This window comes from Biomphalaria glabrata, chromosome 5 (genome assembly GCF_947242115.1).
Source record: "Biomphalaria glabrata chromosome 5, xgBioGlab47.1, whole genome shotgun sequence".
Classification (NCBI taxonomy): domain Eukaryota; kingdom Metazoa; phylum Mollusca; class Gastropoda; family Planorbidae; genus Biomphalaria; species Biomphalaria glabrata.
The window spans coordinates 5,103,642-5,127,242 of record NC_074715.1 but is presented as its reverse complement, the minus strand read 5'-3'; the positions used below and the strand labels follow the sequence as shown (position 1 = coordinate 5,127,242).

Sequence of the window (23,601 nt, the reverse complement as noted above, 5' to 3'; positions counted from 1 at the left end):
CCGGGTTCGAATCCTGTTGACGACTAGATTTTTTAATTTATTGATCGTTAAGGCGCAACCTGAGGTCAACTATCATTCATGAGTACCTGACATTAGTTGGGGAAAAGTTAAATCAGTTGGTCCTTTTGTTTGTCGTTAACCGTGGCTCTATATATTGAAAGGTCTGAAGGAGAACTTTACATATATGTTTTATTTTTGGGAGGTAGAAGTACTTGTACAGAAAATTTTAAAGTTTCGTTTTTTTTTAATTGAAAAAAAAAAATGAAAATTATAAAATATATATTCCGGATTATCACATTAAAGTTAATTACGGTAATCTGCTCTTTGTTTGCATGTATTTAACATCTGAATTAGGTACCTGGGGGACGCAGCGACCTAAATTTTAAACTCATGGTTCAAACCTCCTCAAGCCGACATACTATCCACTCTGCTAGTGAACGAATATGAAAATAGAAGAATGCATACTTATAATTACCTCGGCGATCTTTAAATGGGACTAATTCAGTTTATACCACTATTTCAGTCAATTACAATTTCTATCTCTTGTTTGAGATACAAAACAAAATAATTGTCAATAATTATTTAGCTAAATAGTTTTTTTTTTTATTCTTGAATTGTCTGGTAAAAAAAAAATAATTGTACAAAATGTTAGTTGACACGAAATAGGGTGTCTGAGAAATACTGTATACAAACATTTTACAAATCAGACAAAATGAGTTGACATAAGCTTCTTTAAAAAAATACACAGAAAAGCATTATAATTATTACCAACTACCTGGACAATTAATTTGTCCTTACTCCATAACAACATGGCTTTAGGAAAATACGTCATGGGAAAATTAACAAATAGTTCGTAGATAATAATGAGAAAATATATGCCAATTAAATAGATTTTCTAAAGAATTGAATATGTTCACCACAATATCTTTTTTTTTGCTGGTTCATTACACCAATTGATTCTGGATGTCTATCTATCTATCTTTCATCTATCTTTTGATATCTATTATAAATCGTTAAAAATAGTTACGACATTTCTATACCTAAACGAGTATCTTGACATATTATATTAATGAGCTTTAAGTGCTCTATCTGTCAATCTATCTATCTATCTATCTATCATCTATCTATCTATCTATCTATCTATTAATGTCTATTATAATTTGTTAAAAAGAGTTACGACATTTCTATACATAAACTAATATCCTGACATATTATTGAGCTTTAAGTGATCTATCTATCTATCTATCTATCTATCTATCTATCTATCTATCTATCTATCTATCTATCTATCTATCTATCTATCTATCTATCTATCTATCTATCTATCTATCTATCTATCTATCTATCTATCTATCTATCTATCTATCTGTCTGTCTATCTATCTATCTATCAATCTATCTATCTATCTATCTATCTATCTATCTATCTATCTATCTATCTATCTATATATATATATATATATATATATATATATATCTACCTAACAATCTATCGATATCTATTATAATTCGTTAAAATGAGTTAAGACTATTCTATACCTAAACTAGTATCCAGACATATTATTGGATATTGAGTCATATTAATCAATATGAAAATAAAGATATTTATTCAGCACTTATTTTCATCATAATTAATGATTTGCTCAAAAATATATTTATAAATTATATTTAACAAAATTTTACCAACAATATTTTATCATTTTTTAATGTAATAAATATGTATTTATTTTATTTTTTATAAGTAAAAAAATGTTTACTAAAATATTATCAAAATGTGAATGTATCTTGTTGAATTTTTTAAAGCATACGTATCTTTCCATAAATATTTTGGAATCTTCTTTGCTAATACACTATTCAATTTATATTCTCAATATCCATTCTCAAGGTCTCCACCAACCTCATATGCATTGAAAGAAGATATACCCATTTCAATATCGTAAGTGAAGTACTCCGTACCATTCACAAACACCTAAAACGTAAAAAAAAAAAGATGTATGTAAAACATATATATATATATATATATATATATATATATATATATACACTAGCTGATACCCGTGCTACTCTGCAGTTTTAACATTTTTAAATTACCTATATTACCCAAAACACGTTAAAACCCGTCAATAAAACAGCCCGCTCTGTTATTACATCCCTCCCCACCACCAACACTATTTCTTTTTGTCCTTTCATCATCTATCAAATCAAACGGCCTGCAACATCCTATTAGAGAGTGCGCACGAACACGTCTTAGACCACGTCAGTTGAAGTCTTAGACCACGTCAGTTGAAGTCTTAGACCACGTCAGTTGAAGTCTTAGACCACGTCAGTTGAAGTCTTAGACCACGTCAGTTGAAGTCTTAGACCACGTCAGTTGAAGTCTTAGACCACGTCAGTTGAAGTCTTAGACCACGTCAGTTGAAGTCTTAGACCACGTCAGTTGAAGTCTTAGACCACGTCAGTTGAAGTCTTAGACCACGTCAGTTGAAGTCTTAGACCACGTCAGTTGAAGTCTTAGACCACGTCAGTTGAAGTCTTAGACCACGTCAGTTGAAGTCTTAGACCACGTCAGTTGAAGTCTTCTTTTCTGTCATGCTACACACATGAACAGTCTACCATTGTACCATTTGAACCCAACCTCACCCGTAACACAATTTTCGAACTATCAATTCTATGTCTTTTTTGTCTTATTTATCCTTCAATTAAACGCCTTTAACTTTCTATTATAGATTATGCACAAACACGTCTTAGTCACATCAGTTGTAGACGTCTTATTTCCCGCACTCATTTCTTTTTATGAAATGCCCATTCCGCCTAAAACACATATTTTGGCCTTTGTATTTTCCAATGGATCGGCTGCAATTAAATTCTTTTGCTAAACTTTTCATTCAGAACTGAAGTTTTTGCTAATTAGTGACTTAGCTTGTATTATTATTATATCTATTAATGGAGTCTATTTGATGAAATTATTTTATTACATGCAATAAACATAAGTGGTCTGAAAAAGTTTCTGAACTAAGAATACAAATGTTACATTAATTTTTATATTTTTAGGCCTACACAATTCTTATAGCGACATCTACTATATAACACTAGGGGAGCTAGTTTTCTTTCTTAATAACCAAAGCTTCATTGATGGATTCGGGCATTGAAACAAACTATTTGCATATCAGGTTACAATGGAAAAGTATCAATGGCACATTATAAACTGTATTAATTAATATACTCTTTAAATGAAATATTGATTAAAAAGTAAAAAAAAAAAGAATTTTGATACGAAATTCACTTTCATTGTAAGTTTTAAAATATGAACTACTTTTAAAACGCGCAGTTTTGACATATACTCATTATTTATTCTCTTTGTCTAAACGAGACAAATATAGCTCAGTTAAGCCATATAAATATATATACATTCGTGAATTTGCACTGCATTTTTCTATTCTCATGTGGCTTGTGAGACCTGTATAGGCTCTAAATTTTCGGCTGCCTACTATTAGGACTGTGTTAGCGGTTTATTTTTTAGACATAACATCGAAGTTATGTGGTTGCTAAACAGCCTCGCTCTTTGAAGGACTAGTATGCAGGCTACCTTAACTTGCCACTTTATTTTAATATTTTTTATAAAAATCATGTGGAAATGTTTCAGCTTATTTGCATGTCATCTAACTACCGTCAGTTTCAGAGGCGTTCAACAACGTCGAAAGGAGAATATTCCGAACGACCCTTTTTTAGACTACCACATAACGCAGTGGTATTGGTGATGCGCACATCAATCTCGTTTGTTAGTTTCCGTTAGTTAATTTTAAAATATATCACTCTATCCGATGCATTGATTTTCTGTACTTATTTTGATTGTTAGATCTGAGTAAGGTTTTTCCATGGGGTAGGCATGTAAATAATCTACGTCTTTTTTGTGAAACCGAAATCCATTCATGTTCTTAATATGCAATGATCTGCAGTTTAATTTGGGAGCAGTCATAGTTGTAATTAGGTAATTATTCCATATTAGGTGCTGATTTGTTTTTGGCTTGCTTTGAGACCCCTAAGGTTCAATAACCTCCGTCATTTCGAATTTAAAAAAAAATATTCTGTCGCTATTAAAAATCCTTAATGTATCTGTCAGTGTAGCTGAAAGCATGGTGCTGAACAGCGTAGATGTTAAAACTCTACCCTGTTGGGTACTACAAAAGGTTCTGATGGTTACCCACATTTTTTATACTTAAGCTGACTTCAGCTTCATAGCGTGCTTCCTTGTATCACTTGTTTAGAAGAATTAATATCCAGATTTACTTTTAAACACTTTACCTTTGTCTTCTAGCCGAGACGCACTCAGTGCTGTTCAATCTATGTTTTACCAGTTCTAGCTTTCTAACTACAAGTGCAGCTAGTCTTTGTACTCTTTTAGAGGTGTCACCATAAGATAAGGTGCGTACATTTCATGTACCTATAAAAATGGAACTATCCTAGTCTTTTTTTTTACTTATTGCGTCTTTTTCTCCCAGCTGTTGTTGACTATCCTGCATAGACCAGGCAGTTTTTGGGCAACTTTTTTTTAGCCCAAATTTTGACGACCAGTGTACTTTTAATTAGGGCTACTCTGCCGCTCAGGTGGCTTTCGAATTCCACTGCTGTTCTGTGTCAGTGATAAACGACTATATGACCTGAGCTTCCTGTGTGCATGGTAGGCTTTCAAAGTTACCATACTTTTCGCTTCTTTGTTCGCCTGTCGCTACACGGCTTTGGTTTTAGGGTAAATGAATAACGAAGTGACTTCCTTTTATTCTGATATTATGGGAAGACGATACGAGCAACATGTGTTTCGTTTTTTCACATTTACTAGCTCTAAAGCCCTTCCTTTGTGTTAGACATCCGAAGACACTTTTGGTAACAGTGGATAACCATAGACTGTCTTCTTTTTTGGTTCTGTCTGTTCTTAGGAACTTCACGCCACTGCATTAGTTATTGACTTAATGCCCGTTTAGTTTTGCCAGTTTTAAGTTGACTGACTGTCAATTTCAGATTTCACATGTTAGGTTTGATAATCTGCTTCAGTTATTTTGTATCTTTTCCCTAATATAGTTTTATTTTTTAAAAGGTGATGACATTATTAATAGAACATATAGTTTTATGAAAGACACTCAATAGGCTTGATAGGGGATGGAGGTCATAATCAAAATGAGACATAAATAAACTTTTAATAATATTATGTAGGAAATAAAAAAACACGTTATTATGTCGGAGATTTTTCAGACCTCCGCCATATTATATTTTACATAGCTCAGATTTCTTGTCACAAACCATTCCTAGAATGGGGTAAATTGAAAAAAAAGCAAGTCTGTCGACTGTAGGAAACATATTAACATTGAAATTAATTTTGTATATTTTTATAAGTAGAGTTGAATATATGAAAAGCATGAAAAATATGAAATAAACAATTTAATGATGTAATAATATCCATGTAAATATATTTACCTGTAACTTTCTGTCGTTCTTTCTTTTAAATTTCATTTGAAATTCAGTGGAGATCTTGAAAGGAAAGCTATAAATATCTTTAACATTGTTTTTAAAAAAGCTGTTCGACTTCTTGATGGAACAAACAGTCTTTTTCTCTTCGAAACTAAACTTAAAACTTGCACAAAACTCAAAACTTGCATCTTGGTCACTCTTTGCACCGAAAAATTTAACGTAAAAACTGAAATAGAAAGGTCGGAAATAAAAAAAAATTGCAATTAACACATTCGAAACCTGTTTAATATTAAGCCAAAATATCCATCTCAGCTACACTGATAACTATGTCTATAAATTTAAACGTAGAATAGCACCCACTGATTTATTGATTATATTATCGTCTGAAATTTCGTACCTAGGTTCCTTTTTCCTCCTAGGTGTTCACTAAGAATCGGTTGTGAGAGAATCGCACTCTGATGACTGGTATTCGGGAAAACTACAACTTTCTATTAAACCTTTCTATTTACAGTGAATCTAAGAAATTTAGGCAATGAAAATTTAGGCAGTGGTTATTTAGGCCCCTGACATTAAAGCACCTGGAAATTTAGGCACTTGGAAATTTAGACAACTGGTTATTTAGGCATCAGATATTCATTGAACGAAAATTTAGTCACTGGTATATTGGATACTTTTTCTCAAGGCAGAAACATATAAGCACATGAAAATTAGACTCTCTTTAACAGCGACCTCAATTAGGAAGATTCCCCGCTTCATCTCTACCTCCTACTTCTTAGGTTGGCAGGTGATTTTTTTTTGTATTGACAATTAAGCAATTTGTGTAAATAATTAGTAGCTTATCTAAATACTTAGATTAATTGTTAATTTTATCTCTCAAAAATAAATTCAGAAACTTATAAATCCAAATTAGACGTAAAGTTTGGAAGTAGAGTAGTGCATTTCATCAAAACAACCCCCCCTTTTCGCTCCTCAACTATAAAGCAAAAGATTATAATACTAGATAGTTGAATCGATAAATAAAACACCCTTCTTTTTGAAGGGGCCTGTATCTTTTGAAATTGGTAAGTTGTGGGGTGGTAATAATTTTGAGGTTCCAAATCAACCCTGTCTTCTCTATCGTTAATCAAAAAGATTTTTTACAGTTTCCGCGAAGATATGAGCCCCATTCCTCCGTTTTCAGGTCCACCAACATTTGTGTTAGTTCTATAGAATGATCCAAAAAAAGAAACCGTTCGAATAAAAAATGGTTTCAAATACAAAATCATTAAAAAAAATTGCTTTCTTAACTTTTTTTTCACTGCCCTGTGACATTTAAAGACCCTCGTTTCACATGTATTATTATTTCTATTACTTTTATTATTAGGATGATTTTAACTGAAATGTGTTTTTGAAGCAAGTTTTATAATATTTCGAGCCATTTGTTATAATCCCCAGACTTTCAGTTTATTACCTTTTGTACTATGTCGATCCCTTACCGTTTACCTCAGTGTGTAGTCTTAAGACTCATTTAGTAATTTCACGAACAAGTTTACATCTACACCTTTAAGTTGGAGTGCGTGAAGAGAGGAGAACTATAAGAATTGTGCGTGTCACTTAAAGGTTTAAACTAGACAAACGATTGTTATCGCTATAACGATAGGTCTCGGTTTATATATATTTATAAGCTATTATGAGTATATATTTATTATTTATATCATAGTAATTATATTCCAATTAATTTTAATCTCCGTCTCTTTATATTAATTTAAAAACAAGGTTACTAAGAAAGTTTGTAGTTTGTGTGGAAACACTAACTCAAAATCGGCCCCCATCCGCTTAGGTAGATAAAAGGCAGGTTTCAATATTTCCAGAAAGAAAATCAGAAACTATGAACTACAAACTCTTAACAGCTACAACACTATCTCTGTCGACACAAGTAGAAGAGACATGCTGTTGTATTGTTAGTTCGACTAACCACTTTATACGACAGGATAAGGAGATTTATTAATGTTATTATTATTACATTGTTAATATTCACATGTATTCGATGAACTGATTGTTATGAAGATATAGTTAAATCCTACGTGTCACTTACAAAGACCGCATCACGAATGAAGAGATTAGTTGTTACGACATGATTAGGATTTAGTTATTTTGTTTCGGGAATAAGGGGGAAAGTTTGACTTAGTGACGGAATGACGTGATATATATTTAAAAAGTAGAACGCTCTAGTCGACACTATCAAGAACACGTTTTTCATAAGGGCAGCAGGAATAAGAAGTATCCTTACGGACATAGCTGGCATCTGACTGTTCCCTTCTAGATTATTAAACATATTTGTTGGTCAACATCTGTGTCGACTAACTGTATTGATTGTTGCGGCACCGCGGAAGAGCCACAACAAAAAAACATGACTAATACAGCGATTAGACCCAACGATGACTTGCAAACCATTATCAAAAAAACTCTTAACTCTATGGCCATATCACAAGGTCCTCAGGGCTCGCAAAGACCTTTTTTCAGGAAACAGTACAAGGTAGAAGATGAAGAGGAAGACAGAGAAAGCGATGGGAAGACAGTGAATGAAATTGTTTCAAAGGCAAGGGACAGGAAAAGGAGAAAGACGGTAGACAATGGTACTTCAGACTAAGGGACGGGTGAAGGTGAAGCTAAATGTCAACCTTGCCTAATTGATGTTGTTAAATGATTATTTAACATATTTAATTGTTTTATAACGGGAAAACTTTAAATCAAAACCTCAACAAATAAAACTTTTTCTTTTAGTTGAGCGTTCTTATAATGGCGCTATGCTATGCAGTTCGAATGCATACGCATATCCATTCTTATTAATTGTTTTAAATTATATTCCACTTGTTTGTGATTTAAATATATTTTTCCTCTTAGAAAATATTTTTTTCAAATATAGGTAGTTTGTAAGATTGATATTACTTAACTAATATAACTTAACTAAAAATAATACTATTTTAGAAAAAAAAATGACTAAGACTGCTTTATTGATCCTTACGGAAATTTGTTGTGATTACAAGGACTCGTTTCTCATATAAAGACAACACAACAGAAAAATACACATAAATACAACAGACAACATAAAGAGTTCATTCAGCGACGACACACAGGTATCTTGGTGCATTTCATGTTCCCTGATCAATGAGTGGCGGTGATAGAGTCTGACCGAGTGAGGTACGAACGAGTTTTTGTACCGCTCCGTTCTTGTTTTGATTGACAGCAGTCGCCCACTTCGCGACGACCTGGCGTAGTTCTGATGGAGCGGGTGGCCGTTGTCTTCCAAGATTTTTTCGATTTTTCTTAGGCACGAAAATCTAAAACCGTTTGCATAAATGTGCTACAAATATGTTAAATGGTCATCTCCTTTACTAAATAGTCTTCCATGTTTGTTACTATTACTAGTGAATAATTGTAAAAATGGTGTATTTTATGAAAAAAATGCTTGCATAGTTGATTTAAAAATTAGATTTCACTTTGCTTTTTGGAGGTCGGCAAAAATTGGTAATCCTTTGTGGAAGATCTTTTGTGTGAGTGTAAAAATATGTAAAAAAAAAATATATATACAATTAGAATTATCTTGACGGTTTTTAATAAAACAATAAATCAGGCTCACACAGGCAGCTACCTCAAAAAAAAAAAAAGGTCAGCGTGTCGATCATCAACATATTTATAGTCCCAATCCTTCCATTTCAATATTTATTCTGTTAATAGCAAGCAGAAATGTGTAAAGCTGATATGATGAATATGACAGTTCTTAACAATGAATCAGGATCCCTTACATAGGCGACTACTTCATAAGAAATGAGGTCAATGTGTTGATCATCAACATAAACATTTTAAAGCCCGAACCCTAACCTTTCAAGAATACAACACCCCCTTATACACACCCACGTCCTAAAGTAGATGTGGAGATTACAATTATTTTTATTGTCAACACTTCCCGATCCGACTATGTATCTATCATCATAATTGTTTGCTTTATAGTTGAATAGGGCTGTTTTGATTACATTTACTACCCTACCTTCAAACTTGACTCTTCCCCCCCCATTTTCTCATACTCATGATTGTCTTTTTTTTTTCTTTTTTTTTCAGCTTTCCTTAAGTTTCATGAAAAAACAGAAATCATTAGGGTTGGCATTTTTTAACCCATAGTCTAAGGATAAAATACAAGTTAAAAGTTTTAATTGTTTTCAAAATTAAGGTCACTAGTGGCTAATTTTCCCAATCCTAGTTTTCTGACTTATCCAAAAGTAACTAAATTTTATTTATTGGTGCCTAAATTTCCGGTTTCCTAAATTTCTGTTGTCTACATTTCCGATGCATAAATTTCCAGTGCCAAAATTTACAGACATTGTTTTCAGTATTTCCCCAAAAGGCCAAAGTCTACAAATAAAGCATTTAAAACAAGGTTACAAAGACAGTTTCTGTGGAAACACATACTTAAAATCGGCCACCGAAGTGGTCCACCCAGGCAGGTAAAAAGATTTCAATATTATCAAAATGAAATTCTAACAAAGACAAATGACAGAAAATAACGGAGAAAAAAAGGTTCACAGATCTTGTGTGGTGCCCCAGCGGTCCAGCAGACCAAAGGTTAGGTGAAAGTAAAGTTAGATGTGAACCTGGTCTTACTGATGTCTTCATGAATATCTAATTGATCTAATTATTTTGTGTAGAGCCAATCTCTGATTCCTAAGAATAAAATATTTTCGTAAAATAAAAATCATTTTTAGCGGCCCCCGTAAGTGGAAAAAGCCGCTATTAGGTTTGTGCAAAATGTCCGTCTGTCCGTCTGTCACACTTAGATCTCGAAAACTAGAAAAGATATGAAAAGTATTATTTCATCATAAAATCCGGCTTGAAAAGTTTAGGTGCAACGGCTACTTTTGGTTTTCTAAAAGCAAACCGTTTAATTTATAAAATTAATTATGCAAGCGATTTTTTCATAAAAATACACCAATTCTAAAACAATTAAGACTAAGACTAAGACTGAGACTGCTTTATTGATCCACAGATGTACTCCTTCCACATATAAAGACAACACAACAGAAAAATACAAATAAATACAACAGACAACATAAAGAGTTCATTCAGCGACGACACACAGGTATCTTGGTGCATTTCATGTTCCCTGATCAATGAGTGGCGGTGATAGAGTCTGACCGAGTGAGGTACGAACGAGTTTTTGTACCGCTCCGTTCTTGTTTTGATTGACAGCAGTCGCCCACTTCGCGTCGACCTGGCGTAGTTCTGATGGAGCGGGTGGCCATTGTCTTCCAAGATTTTTTCGATTTTTCTTAGGCACGTTTGTTCAAAAAGTTCCTTTAAATGTGGTAATGTTGTGAGTGTAATTTTTGATGCTTTTTTAATGATGTTTTCTAGACGTTGCAACAGTTTAGATGAGGCGTTGCCTTGTCAACAACTTATTCCGTATGTTAGCAGATTTTGTACAGTCGCGCCGTAAAATGCCTCAAGGATCTTCTTGTTTAATTTAAAACTGTTGAGTTTGTATAGAAAAAAGAGTCGCTAGGCTGTTTTCTTTGTCAGAGTTCCAAGGTGGTCTTCCCATGAAAGCTTGTTGTTGATGATAACGCCTAGATATTTATATGCCTTTACTTGTTCTATAGATGTAGTGTTTATTTGCAGTTCACGTATAGTTTGTTTTTTCTTTCTAAAATCTATTATAAGTTCTTTAGTTTTTGTAAAATTCAGTTCTAGAAAGTTGTCATTGCACCAGTTTGTAAACTCTTCTATCGAGCTTCGATACTGAGTTTCGTCTCCTGAAATAAGAACGACTACGGCAGTATCATCAGCGAATTTAATGAGTTTAACTGAGTCATATATGCTTCTTATGTCATTAGTGTAAAGAGTGTATAGCACAGGAGAAAGTACACAACCTTGTGGAGCACCCGTACATAGTACTCGAGTTGACGATTTGGTGTTGTTGACTTTAACATACTGGGGCCGTTGGGTTAAAAAGTTTAGAACCCATGCTTGTAAGTAAGGGCTTACATTTAAGTTACTCAGTTTGTTTATCATTAGATGTGTCTGTATGGTATTGAAAGCCGAGGAGAAATCTACGAAGAAGACTCGTGCATATGTTTTGGGTATATCGAGATGCTTATAAAGCTGGTCCAAAAGCAATAGAATGGCATCCTCAGTTCCTCTAGCTGCTTTGTATGCAAATTGGTGAGGGTCTAGGCTGTTATTGACTTTTGCTACAACTTGTTTAAGGATATATTTTTCAAAACATTTCATAACAATAGGTGTTAGTGCTACTGGGCGGAAATCATTTAAGCAATCTATTTTTGGTTTCCTTAATATGTTTCACTGAAACATGGCTCAATTATACGATACCCGACTCTTCTGTTGATCTCGATAAATTTTACGTTCATAGAGCAGGCAGAACAATTAATAGTGGGAAGTCAAAAGGAGGAGGACTCGCAATTACGACAATTACCACAAATACGTAAATGTAAGGGAGGCAATGTTACAATATGCTAACAAAGATGGACAATTTCTGTGTATTTTCAGTATCACTAAGTCAAATATATTTTTAAAATGTACAGGAAATGTTTACAACAAATATAAATAATAGTTAAAGATGTTTTTTCTGGTCAACCAGCTGCTAAAATTAAAAGAAAACATTTCTGTTTGTTTATAAAGGCTAATAAAGCACTTAGTATGTAAATATCACGCACATTTTTTAAAATGGACTTTTTATGCAGCGACTTTCGTGCTGTAGCGTAACGTCGCAACATGCCATTGTGCTAAACCAATTCCTTAAATTTAAAAAAAAAATCAGATTTCATTTATTTTTTGTTTAGTGCCCCCATCCGAAAAAAAGAAGATTATTTCTGTGCGTTTTGTCTGTTGGTCGGTCTGGCTGTCACGATTAGATTAACAAATAATACTAGAGGCTATTGTAAATCTGATTTAACCTTTAATTTTTCATTCAGAAATATTGCAATAGTTTAAAGTATCAATAATAGATTGTTCCAAATGTTTTGTGAAAAACAAATCAATGCCAATGAATATTTGTTTGCTCTTCTAAGTTATATTAGATTTTATTTCCATGCTTAAATGTTGCAAGAAACACATGATCTTTAATATATTGTTCCGGTTTTTTAATGTAAATAGCATATAAATGCTAAATAAAAATATCTATACTGATTTATATTTCATTAACTATAAAGTTGTTCCGGATATTGTTTTATAAAAAACAAATTTATGTCAAATAATAATTTTTTTTTTCAAAAATATCGACAATAGGTTATTCAGGATTTTAAAATAAGAAAGTAATTTACTAGAAACGATTATTGAAAATCAATTTTTATACTTATTTTACAGTTAATTTTCTTGCCAAAACATAATAAAAGTTGTTTAATCGATAAAGAATGTTCGCAATTTTGTTTTGCAAAAGAAATCGACCTACATTACCTTAATTTTCTTACAAATCGTGGCCAAAAATGATCCGAATTTTATCTGAAAAATTTAATAACGCTAATAATCCCTCTTCTAATAAATAAAACAAATAATTTTCTCATTTACGAAAATTTGTTTTTTTATGAAAAATAGTTTAACTCTATTTATGTAAAATCGCACTTCGCTCTTACACTACATTAAACTTTTTATCTAAAACGTTAAAAAATCTAATCATCGTTAATATTATGCTTTGATTTTTAAGGAAAAAAACTTCCAAACACCAAAGTATGGTTTGATAAAATCTCCATAAGGCTATGATAAATCTAATTTTCATAACAGACCATCCCAGAAATTTAATTAACGGCATTTGATTAATCTGGAATTCTTATTTTTTTCTCACTATAAATATATAAACATCCGGACAATCTATAACAGAAACTTAAAACTAATTCGATGTTTCGGAAGTGAAATTAACTTTAATCAGATTTTCAATAGCTTTTAGTCTCTTTTTTCTTGCTATTAACATAACGAACAGACAAACTGACAGACAAAACAAAAAAAATCGTCTTTAATCCTTTTATATATATATATATATATATATATATATATATATATATATATATATATATATATATATATATATATATATATATATATATATATATATATATATATATATATTAAGTCTAACTAGCCCATCAAATGAAATGCTAACGAACTCACTCGGTGCACCAATGTCCATGAACCCACGAGAAGCTGCTCGTATAGATGGCATTTTTAGTCTAACTAGGACGTGTGACGTAATGGAATCTTTTTCCTTTTGACGTCATATGGAGTTAATTCTTTAAATGAAATGCTAAAAGATCTCACTCGGTGCACCAATGTCTAGGAACACTCTAAAAGCTGCTCGTATAGATGACATTTTTAGTCTAACTAGGTCGTGTGACGTAGTGGATTTTTTTCTTTGACGTCATATGGAATAAATTCTTAAAATGCTAAAACAACTCGGTATAGTAATGTTTATTAAACCTCGTAATGTGACTCGCAATTTAAAAAGACATAATAGATTTCGATCTAATTTAGATTTTTTTTACTAGATCTAGATTTTTTTGTACACTAGAGCTAGATTTTTTACACTAGATCTTGATTTTTTTTCTTACTAGAGCTAGATTTTTAAAACTAGATTTAGATTTAAGTTCTAATTAAAATCATTATAGAATCTAGATCTAGAATTTCTTGTTCTAGTTTAGAATGTTTGTTGTTTTACATGTTTCGGATGTTCCTTCAGAGTTGTAGTCCAAACCTCCCATAGGAAGACGGGGCATGGGAGCGGGCAGGGTTTGAACCTGGGACCATCGATGAATCCAAACGACAGTCCTGCGCGCAAACCGCACTACCAGACAGCCATGATTTAGACTAGATCAAGATCTATAATTTTAATTTATAGGCTTAAAGTGTAGATTTTTTTTCTAAAGTCTAGATTGTCAATATGTCAATATTGCAATGTTATAAAATACTAAAACTAATATACTATTTTAATATTTAGATTTTGCAATTAGTCTATTAATTGATTATCTAGTGTTTTTTTTATATAAATCTTATCTAAATTACATCTACATTATCCCAAATATGTATTTTAGATCTAGATCTAGTAGATCTAGATATTGAGAGTGCAAAATTTAATTTAGGTAGATCTACATCCTCATTCTAGTTCCATTTAGGCCTAAATGAAAATGCACAATACTAAAAGATTATCTAAAATCGCTCTTCTGACATATTGTACATATCCGGTAATTGTCATTCCGTAATGTGTAGGTATATTATCAATAGCAGGCTATTAGTTTGTAACCAGTTTGTCATTAGATTAAGAGCAATACCTGGTCGTGCGGTTAGCGCGCAGAACTGATTATCTCTACGGTCTCGGTTTCATACCCTGCTCGATGCCATCCTCAGTCTACCAGCGAATATGCGGATCCAACAGTAATCCTTCTCCCACGGGGGCCGCCTCTGAGTTTGTGTGTCAACACAAACTCTCTTTGTAATTTTGTTTTCTTTGTTTTGGTGCTCTATAGTTTTGAATCACCCGATAATATGAAAAACTACTCATTTATTGTTGTTTTAAATTATGTCTGACTTATATGCATACTAAATAGATGTTTTCTTTTTAAAAAAAATACTTTTTTTTTGTTTGTAAATATAGTATAAAAGAACTTATATAACTTAACAATAGAAATAAAAAAAAAGTTTGACAAAAAATGTACCACCGTTTGCATAAATGTGTCCAAATACGGTAAATTGATGTTTCCCCTAACAAAGAGGCTCAGGTGTTTGTTACTATAAATAGTGAATAGTTGTAAAAGTGGTGTATTTTTATGAAAAAACTGCTTGCATAAGTGATTTAAAAAACTAAATTTTTCGCTTTCAGAAAAAAAAAAAAATAGCCGTTGCAACAGAACTTTGAATGGTCTAAAATATCATGATGTCGAATTTTCCCTAACTTTTCTAGTTTACGAGATCTGAAAGGGACGGACGCACAGACAGGCCACACAAAATTAATAGCGTCTTTTCCATTTTCGGGGTCCGCTAAAAATTGCACAAAAAAGTACTTCCTGTATATCATTCTTTTCCTTTTAAGTAAGCTTTTCAACCTTTTCCTAAGTCTACTTATTTTTAATTTGTCTTACTTTATTCCCACGTCCTTTTCAGAATAGACTAAAAAAATAATGCATGCATTTTTTCATATTTTTTTTTACAAATCTTACAAAGAACGAGATCTGAATTTAAAGAAATACATTTTCGTCAATAATTCTTTAATGCGTTCGGGTTAACCAAAGTAAAGTGTTAAGCTGTAAATTTTGTGTAGAAATGTTTTCTTATTTCTTTATTATTGCTAACGAAGAAATTGTTAACTGACGAAATTTATTTCACTTTTTCTTTCTAAAAACAAAATCGCCTATGAGTTTGTATTCGACTTATTTCGAAAAAAAAACTGCACCTCATTAAATTGAAGAAAATGGCAGTACAAAATATCGTATGTAAGAAATCCACGTTCATCACAGCGCTTTTTTTCTATCTCTTTCATGCAATAAAGATATATCGATAGCAACCGGAATCCGGACTGACATTGTCACGTGACAAATAAATGGTAGAATACGCACCGGTTGAAAAATGAAATTTTTTTTTAACTGATGGTATAAAGAAATGTGTGTGCTGTCTAATACCATACATTGCTTGCATTAAGATTAAAGGTATAGAAAAAAAACAAAAAAAAACAAGGGGGTTTCACGGTTGAAGTATAATAAAGATTGAATGGAGGACGCCGAAGAAAAAAGGCATAGAGTGTACGAAGGACTATGACTTTCTTTTTGTTTTTTGTTAGTGGCGGGGGGTGGATGTGTTTGAAGCGTTTAAGTGAAAGTGCTACAAAATATAGTATGTGTTGGGGGTGCATTATGAAGCGATTCTTTCCTAATCAAGTCAAAAGTCTATGTCAGAGAAATTATGATTCTCGGGTTAAAAAACAAACAAAATGGGGGTTTCAGAGATTGGGAGACAGAGAGAGAGAGAGAGAGAGAAAGAATGAAAGTGAAAGCGCGCATGAAATTTCATTGTAACAGATGCACTAATTCACGTGTGTTGCATTGAGCGTTAAAATGAGGTCCATTTACAAAAAAAATAAAAAAAAGGTTGTTCCAGTCATAATACATTATTTAGGAAAGGTTCGCATGTAAATTCACCATCACCTATCTCCCAGTCTGTTAGACTATTGGGGCACTAAACAAGATATGTCTACCATATTTCTCCATTCCTCTAATCATGCATGCTAACCCCTGACTTAAATTCTGCCAAATCTCTGGTTTTCCTTGCTGGCTAAGGCAAACCATTCAATTGTGTTTTGCGTTTTTAGTCTGTGTTACTGGTCATGAATAAGATAAGTGGAATTTATTTGTTTTAATCTTTTGTTACTCTTAATAACTGACATTTTTTTGGGTGGAAAAACATGTTCTAATCTGGTTACCATTTTTACTTCGCTTTGTAAAACATCTGTATTTCGATTTTTTTTTATTGTTCTATATAATATGCAATCGTTTGCAAGTATGCATTATGGTAAACCGTTTATGTAAATTAAAAATAGTATTGGACCTAAGACTGTTCTTTGAGGTACACCTGAGTTTACTGTTATTGTTGTTAATTTAGAGCCATTTATTATTATAGTTTGTTCTCTCTCTATAAGAAATCCTGAATCCATTGTTATAACCAACAATGCCAAAATATTGTTACGATCTTCTCTCACCCCTACTCAGGCGTTCTGTAAACACTGCTAAACACACAACACATCAACACATCAAGAACTTGAAAAAATGAGCTTTGGTACTTTAATAATGGTCAAATAGATAACAGCCCATACTGCATCATTGGCAACACATCAACCACTAAAAATGCTACACTGTACATCACCGTACTAAATTCTACTGTCTCTATCTCTTCATGGACTCGTACGTAACACTTGGGGACTCCACCAGAACCGTCTTCATGATCTACTCGCTGTCCTGTCTTGAGTGATTTGCCTGAGTGTCAACTGAACCTACAGGTAACCCTATTGCGCCGCCAATAGGATTATAACAATATTTAATTTCTAAGCAAGCTATGGTGTTGAACTTTGTCAAAAGACGGAGACTATATCTAAATCTTTTGAAAAATAATCAATTAGTCCTATGAATTATGTTTAAAATGATCTATATTTCCTAAAGCCATGCCGATATTGAGAAAGTTTATAATGTGAGTCTGAGTGGCCTATGAAGTATATATCATCAGTTCTAGGTTTTTACAATGGATACTGGTTACTTAATATTGATACTGGTCTGTAGTTTTCTGGGTTAGATTTTTCTCCTTTTTCAAAAAGGGTCTGATTTTTGCTTTTTTTCTATTCACTCGGTAAACAGAATCTTGAAAAAGTATTTTGAACACTGGGGCTCAGTTCTTTGAGTAATCTAGCTGGAATACCATCACGTCTAGATGCTTTTATCGATTTAATGTTGTCTAATAGTTTTTGGATCCCCTTTCTTGTACTTCTATATCTGCCATGTTGTCAACAGAGTTCAAATTAAATAATGTCTTTGTCTTTGTCGTCTGAAATGCTTTTGCAAAGTATTTATTTAGGATGTTAGCTTTACTTTTATTAATCACTATGTTTTTAAAATGTCTTCTTTTTAATGGCGCAATGCCTGTTGTTTCCAGTTTCTTAGACTTCAAATATGACCATAGGTTTTTTGTTGTTATCCTTAGATATTACGTTGCTTATGTATTCACTCTGCAGCTGTCTGCTTACTTTTGGGTAGGGGTTTTATTTAATATGTTTTTTATAAACTCTTTCAGATTAATTTTTTTTTATTTCCTGTAAACGTTTTTATTCTGTTAGCAAAGTTTCTATAACTTATACTAGACATATGTTAACCGCGACCCGCGGGTCTTTATTTGCGCATTACTGTCGATATAGTCACAATTAAACGAAACAATAATGTAATAAGTAAAGCGAATATGTCAATGTAAAAATAGTGTGAATGAATCTATCAAATAAAAATAGCTAATAGGCTTAAATCCATTTTTTTCAAATTAAAACATTTGCTTGTAGGCCTACATATATTTGATTAAAATTTTAGATGAATAGACTTAATTTTGTATGTTCATGTGTTAAAGTATAAAGTAGATCTTGAGGTAGACATAGATCTAAATCTACACTTATCTAGAGTTAAAAATTGGCTTTTATAGAGTTCATTCTGTGTTGAGCATGCGTGACCTTTTTTTCATGAATGAATATAGGCCTATCTCAACACGGCTAAACAGCTTTAGCAAACAGCGAACGAATGTATTAAAAATGCTTTAGAAAAACAAATTTGAATGTTAAATTGATTAAAATATCAAATGAATGGACAATAATTAGTATGTTTATGTGTTAAAGTACAAAACTATCTTTGCGAAAAGAAGTTTTATCATCTTAGAGTTCAATAAGAGTTTTAGACCTAGACCTAGGAATAGACTCAGTAGAGAGATGTGTTAATGTGTAACCAATTAGTAATGTCTAACGAAAGAATGTTCGCCAGGAAATGTGTAGTCACAAATATCAGGAACTAATTTATGTTAAGAAATGCTTTTGAAACACACAATTGAAGGTTAATTTTATTACATAATGAAATCAATGGATCTTCTTTTGTATTTTCATGTGTCAAAGTAAAAAACTATGTGCGCAAAGTGTATTTCTTAAAATGAGATCTAGGTCTAAATCCTTTCTATCTTTTCTCATGTCAACATTGTTAACCATGGCCTAGATCCATAAAATACTATAGCTGTAATAGAGTGGGATAACTTTTTTTTTTGAGGGTCTTAAGTTTGTTTTAGGGCTACAATACATACACTACGGTCTAAGTTAGTACCCAAGGAACAGTTCTCCTTAGTTTTATCAAGATTGGTCAAGCAGTTTTGATGCCTAGAAGTAACATACATACATACATACAGACATACATACATACATACATACTTACACCTCACATTCTACTTTATAATATAGATATTAAACCAGCATTTATTTATTTCTGTTTGATGAGTATTAAGTTGGTATATTTTAATACTATAATGTTTTGAAGATAGCTTTTAATGAAATTCCAAAAGTCACCAGCTGGTTGGTTTATGACTTAATCTGATAACATTGTTTGTTGAAAGTTTAATGCAGCTTGATTTAGTTTTGTTAGGTAGCATTTGTTTCAGAGTAAGAACTTTTTTGTATTGGTTACTGCTATTATCTGTGTATTCTAGCAATATCATTGTCAGATATTCCAGACATCATATTTTACCATTAATCTGGGTCTGTTGGTTAAGAAGAGATCTAATTATTGTTTATTCTATTTTTTAATAATGATTTAAACTTAAATTGTGTTGTTTCTTTAAATAGCTTATTTGTGTCCTTAAGGTTTTTGGTGTTGTCTAAGTTTAATATTTTCCTATTTATGTCAGGTAGATTGAAGTCACCCATTATCTTCTTTAGAAGTAACATCTTTATTATATAGGAAATAAGATAATGTAAAATTGAGCTTTCAATGATAAAACATAAAATGATAAGACGATTAATACAATCCTTTAAACACAGATAGTAACAAAGATCTACTCACAACCTAGCATTCACCTTCGGTGTCGCTTGAATTCTGAGACCATCAAAATCTCTGCCAATATCTTGTCTATATGGCAGAGAAAACTGGGAAATTCAAAACAGGAATAGGAATAAATCGCAATACATTTGAATCACAACTGTGCTATTAATAAGAGCTTTATTTATTTATTTTTTAACTTTTAAGAAATTAAGACATGACATTTAAAATGTAATGATACGCCTAAGGCGTTGTATTTTTTGTTGATGGAGATTAAAAATGGAATGTATAACTTATTAATGATAACTCTACCCCAGCTATTGAAGTAAATAGACAACTAATAACATTTATTAACCCCTTTTTGATTTGTTAACAGAAACATCTAATGGATTTCATTGTTGTGAATAGCTATTTTTATCGGATAAATATATCAAGTAATTGTTTGACTAACTAGTACGTCTTAAAGGTACCTCCAGACACATGGATATTATAAGTTATTACATCCTAGTCCAAACCTTTTTCTCTATTACACACTAAGAAAACGATTTTGATTTATGTGACATTACTGTACAATGAACCAAGCTGTCTTTAATAGCACTGTATTTTCATCAGAGCCACTCAAACACATTTATTTATGACGTTGTTTAAAAAAAAACAACACAAAACGCCTAGTTTGACAATACACAGTTATACACAATATCCCGCAAACAGTATTGGCCGATCTAGCACTTTAACTATCAAAACAGCTACATCCCCTAGATTATTAACCTTGCATTATCTTACATGTATGTAGAATAATTTATCAGTAAATCAAAAAAAGTCTAACAAAACTTTTTTTTTAGAGAAAGTTATTTAAGTTAAATCTTTGAAACATTTATCTAAACAAATAATTTAATTAATTTTACTTACAGTCTGACCCATTTTGTACTTCAATTATTGGCAGCCAACGTTTCTAAATAAAAATATATTATCATTAATTTAGGTATTTCAGGATATACTTATTTAAAGTTATAAAATACACAACGACACTTGTACTTCAGCAATCAAGCACAAGTATTTTTTTTAAGTTTCACCAGTCATGATCTAAAATATTGTGATGTCAGATTTTCACTATATTTTCTAGTTTATGAGATCTAAACGGGACAGACGGATAGACAGGCCACACGTAAAGTAATATCGTATTTTCCCCTTTCGGGGGCCTCTAAAATAGATGCATAAATTTGAAGGTTTATTTTATTACATAATTAAATGAATAGACTACATCAGTGGTTCCCAAACTTTTTTGTTTCTTAGACCCCTTGCCATGTTTTCTGGTTTTCGGTAGACCCCCTGCTTAACTTTCAAATTTCTAACTGTAGTGAGTTAAAGAGTTGAAAAATTAATTTAAAATTACATATTTAGTTATAAAGACATATCTTTTTTTATTGATAAAATTCAAATTTAAACCAATTAAAACGACATTGAATATGTAAGAGCAGTTTCTCGTATATTTCTTGATCATTCATGTGTGGCTCAAATATTGAATCTGCGGAACTGTTTTCATTAACATGAGAAGGGGCGAAGCAAATAACTGGAGCCTAATGCATTAAACTTTTGGCTTGCTGCCTACCTAGCAGAAGGGAAACAGAACTCAAACCTCTGCTGCTTTGCAGCTATGCCCAAACATGGGAAAGGTTTTGTGGGTCAACCCTAACGAAAAATAAGAGACGGCAGTTTATAGCACACAGCGATACACCCTGTCATACATATGTCACCGTTGATTCTTAACTATATATGTCGTTTGAAAAGAATTACATAAGAAACTTCTAATTTTATAACTCATTCCTGAACAGTAGTGTTGCTTAAAAAAATTCTTTTAATACTTTCAGATGTAGGTGTACAACGGCTGGTATAAAATCAATGTTAGACCTTTGCTGTTTTCCGTATTTGGCTATAAGTCAAGAGATCTTGTAAGACGCTCAAATAACCATCATCTTCTCTATATGATGTGGAGGAGATTTTGGTGGTTTATTGTGAACTTTATCTGTGAGTGTTCGAAAGTTTTTCAAATCTTTATCTATTTTTGTCAGTGTGGCATTGTCTCATATGATCATCCAGCGTAATTGGTTTCATATCGTCTTAAAAAAGACATTTAGTCAACCGCTTATTTGACAAGGAATGAATGAATCCCATTTTAAAAAATCAAGGCTGTACAGTCTACATTTCGATTTGTTAAATATTAGTTACAAGTAGACAAAATTAAGCTATTTAAATACATATTGAAATTAAATACAACAATTTTTTGTTTAAATATCAGGATAACTATTTAAAGGATTAACTAAGGTACAAATGATGTATTAGTGTATGAAAGAATTACATTAATGGGATGTAAAAATTAAAGTCACAACCTGCTTGAATGAAATCTATAATCGTAGACCACCATGGACATCTCATACACCCCCGATTTATTTTTTCACTTTTGTAGACCCCTTGGAAGTCTTCGTTGACCCCTAGGGGTCAATATAGACCATTTTGGGAATCACTGGACTACATCTTGTATTTTCATGTGTACAACAAAAATAAAGTAAACAATTATCGTCGAAAAGAACCACTGGCGGATCGTTTGGGGGGGGGGAGGTAGGGGCGATCACCACCCCCCCCCCTCGGTCGAACCACCTTCCCCCGAATTTGGGGTTGGAAAAATTTTAGTATAGAAATCACACAATTTGTTAGAATGTATTACTTATGTTAATAAAATATACTAATTAGTTATATTTCAACCTATTTTACATTATTTCGCCCCCCCCCCCCTTTTCTAATATGTTGGCCGACTTGATGGGGTCGGCGATAGCATCAATCCCGCGGGGCGGACGAATTTTAAATTATTTTTTAGAACTTTTTTAACAAAAGTGTCTAAGAAAAATAGAAAAAATCTGGAAGACAACGGCCATCCGCTTTTTGTTCTATAAAAGTTGCAAATCTTTCTATGTAAAAAAACAACACATCTGATGTATATATGGACCGCCAACGAGATTGGGAAAACAAAACAACTTTTGTTGTTGTTCTTATAAGTTCAAACATTTTTGTCCATGAGATTGATTTTCTATTTTATAGTTCCTGATATAAAGTTTTAATCGATAGATTTAAAAAAAATATTAACTAAATTTAAATGAATAGACTTGTTTATATTTACCTTACTAAGTCATGTGACGGCTACCTTTGTCCTTTGTACAACGCAGACTTAATGTTAAAAGCAACGTGTGCATGATAATTCTTTGCTGGAGGTCTTATTGATTTGTATTTTCTTTTAAGTTGCATTTTATCGGAAGGGAGATAAAGGTTTGTTACACTTCCTTGTTCTAAATGAAATATGGGGTCATACAATGAAATGCTAAGAAAGAAAAAAAAATTATTCCACTCAGGGCAGGCCCTACAGAGTGCGGGGCCCTATGCGAAACGGATTGCGAGGGGCCTAGTCTGGTTAGGGATAAGGATAATAAGTGAAAATTAAGATTTTTTGTTAGAAAACAAATTCTTTGCATGACAATTGTGTATATTTTGGAGAATATTGTTATGAGCTTTTGAGGATA

At 32.2% G+C, this 23,601-nt stretch overlaps 1 protein-coding gene across 1 annotated transcript; it reads right to left on the bottom strand.

Moving 5' to 3' along the window:
• Positions 1–1,460: 1,460 nt before the first annotated feature.
• On the bottom strand, positions 1,461–23,296 carry LOC129926180 (galectin-6-like). The gene is made up of 5 exons (XM_056028553.1): positions 23,205–23,296; positions 20,942–20,984; positions 20,057–20,139; positions 5,469–5,688; positions 1,461–1,968 (listed from the first exon to the last, which is right to left on the bottom strand). Exons 2-5 carry the CDS (start codon positions 20,951–20,953, stop codon positions 1,867–1,869), a joined length of 417 nt encoding a protein of 138 aa, XP_055884528.1. The 5' UTR covers positions 20,954–20,984; positions 23,205–23,296; the 3' UTR covers positions 1,461–1,866.
• Positions 23,297–23,601: the final 305 nt, after the last annotated feature.

Bases quoted from the DNA above. Each gene is read 5' to 3' on its own strand.
- LOC129926180 (XM_056028553.1), bottom strand. The intron at 5,689-20,056 runs GTGAGTAGATCT...TTTCTATTTCAG, and splicing joins CCGAAGGTGAATGCTAGGTT to TTTTTACGTTAAATTTTTCG. The intron at 1,969-5,468 runs GTAAATATATTT...TTTACGTTTTAG, and splicing joins AGAACGACAGAAAGTTACAG to GTGTTTGTGAATGGTACGGA.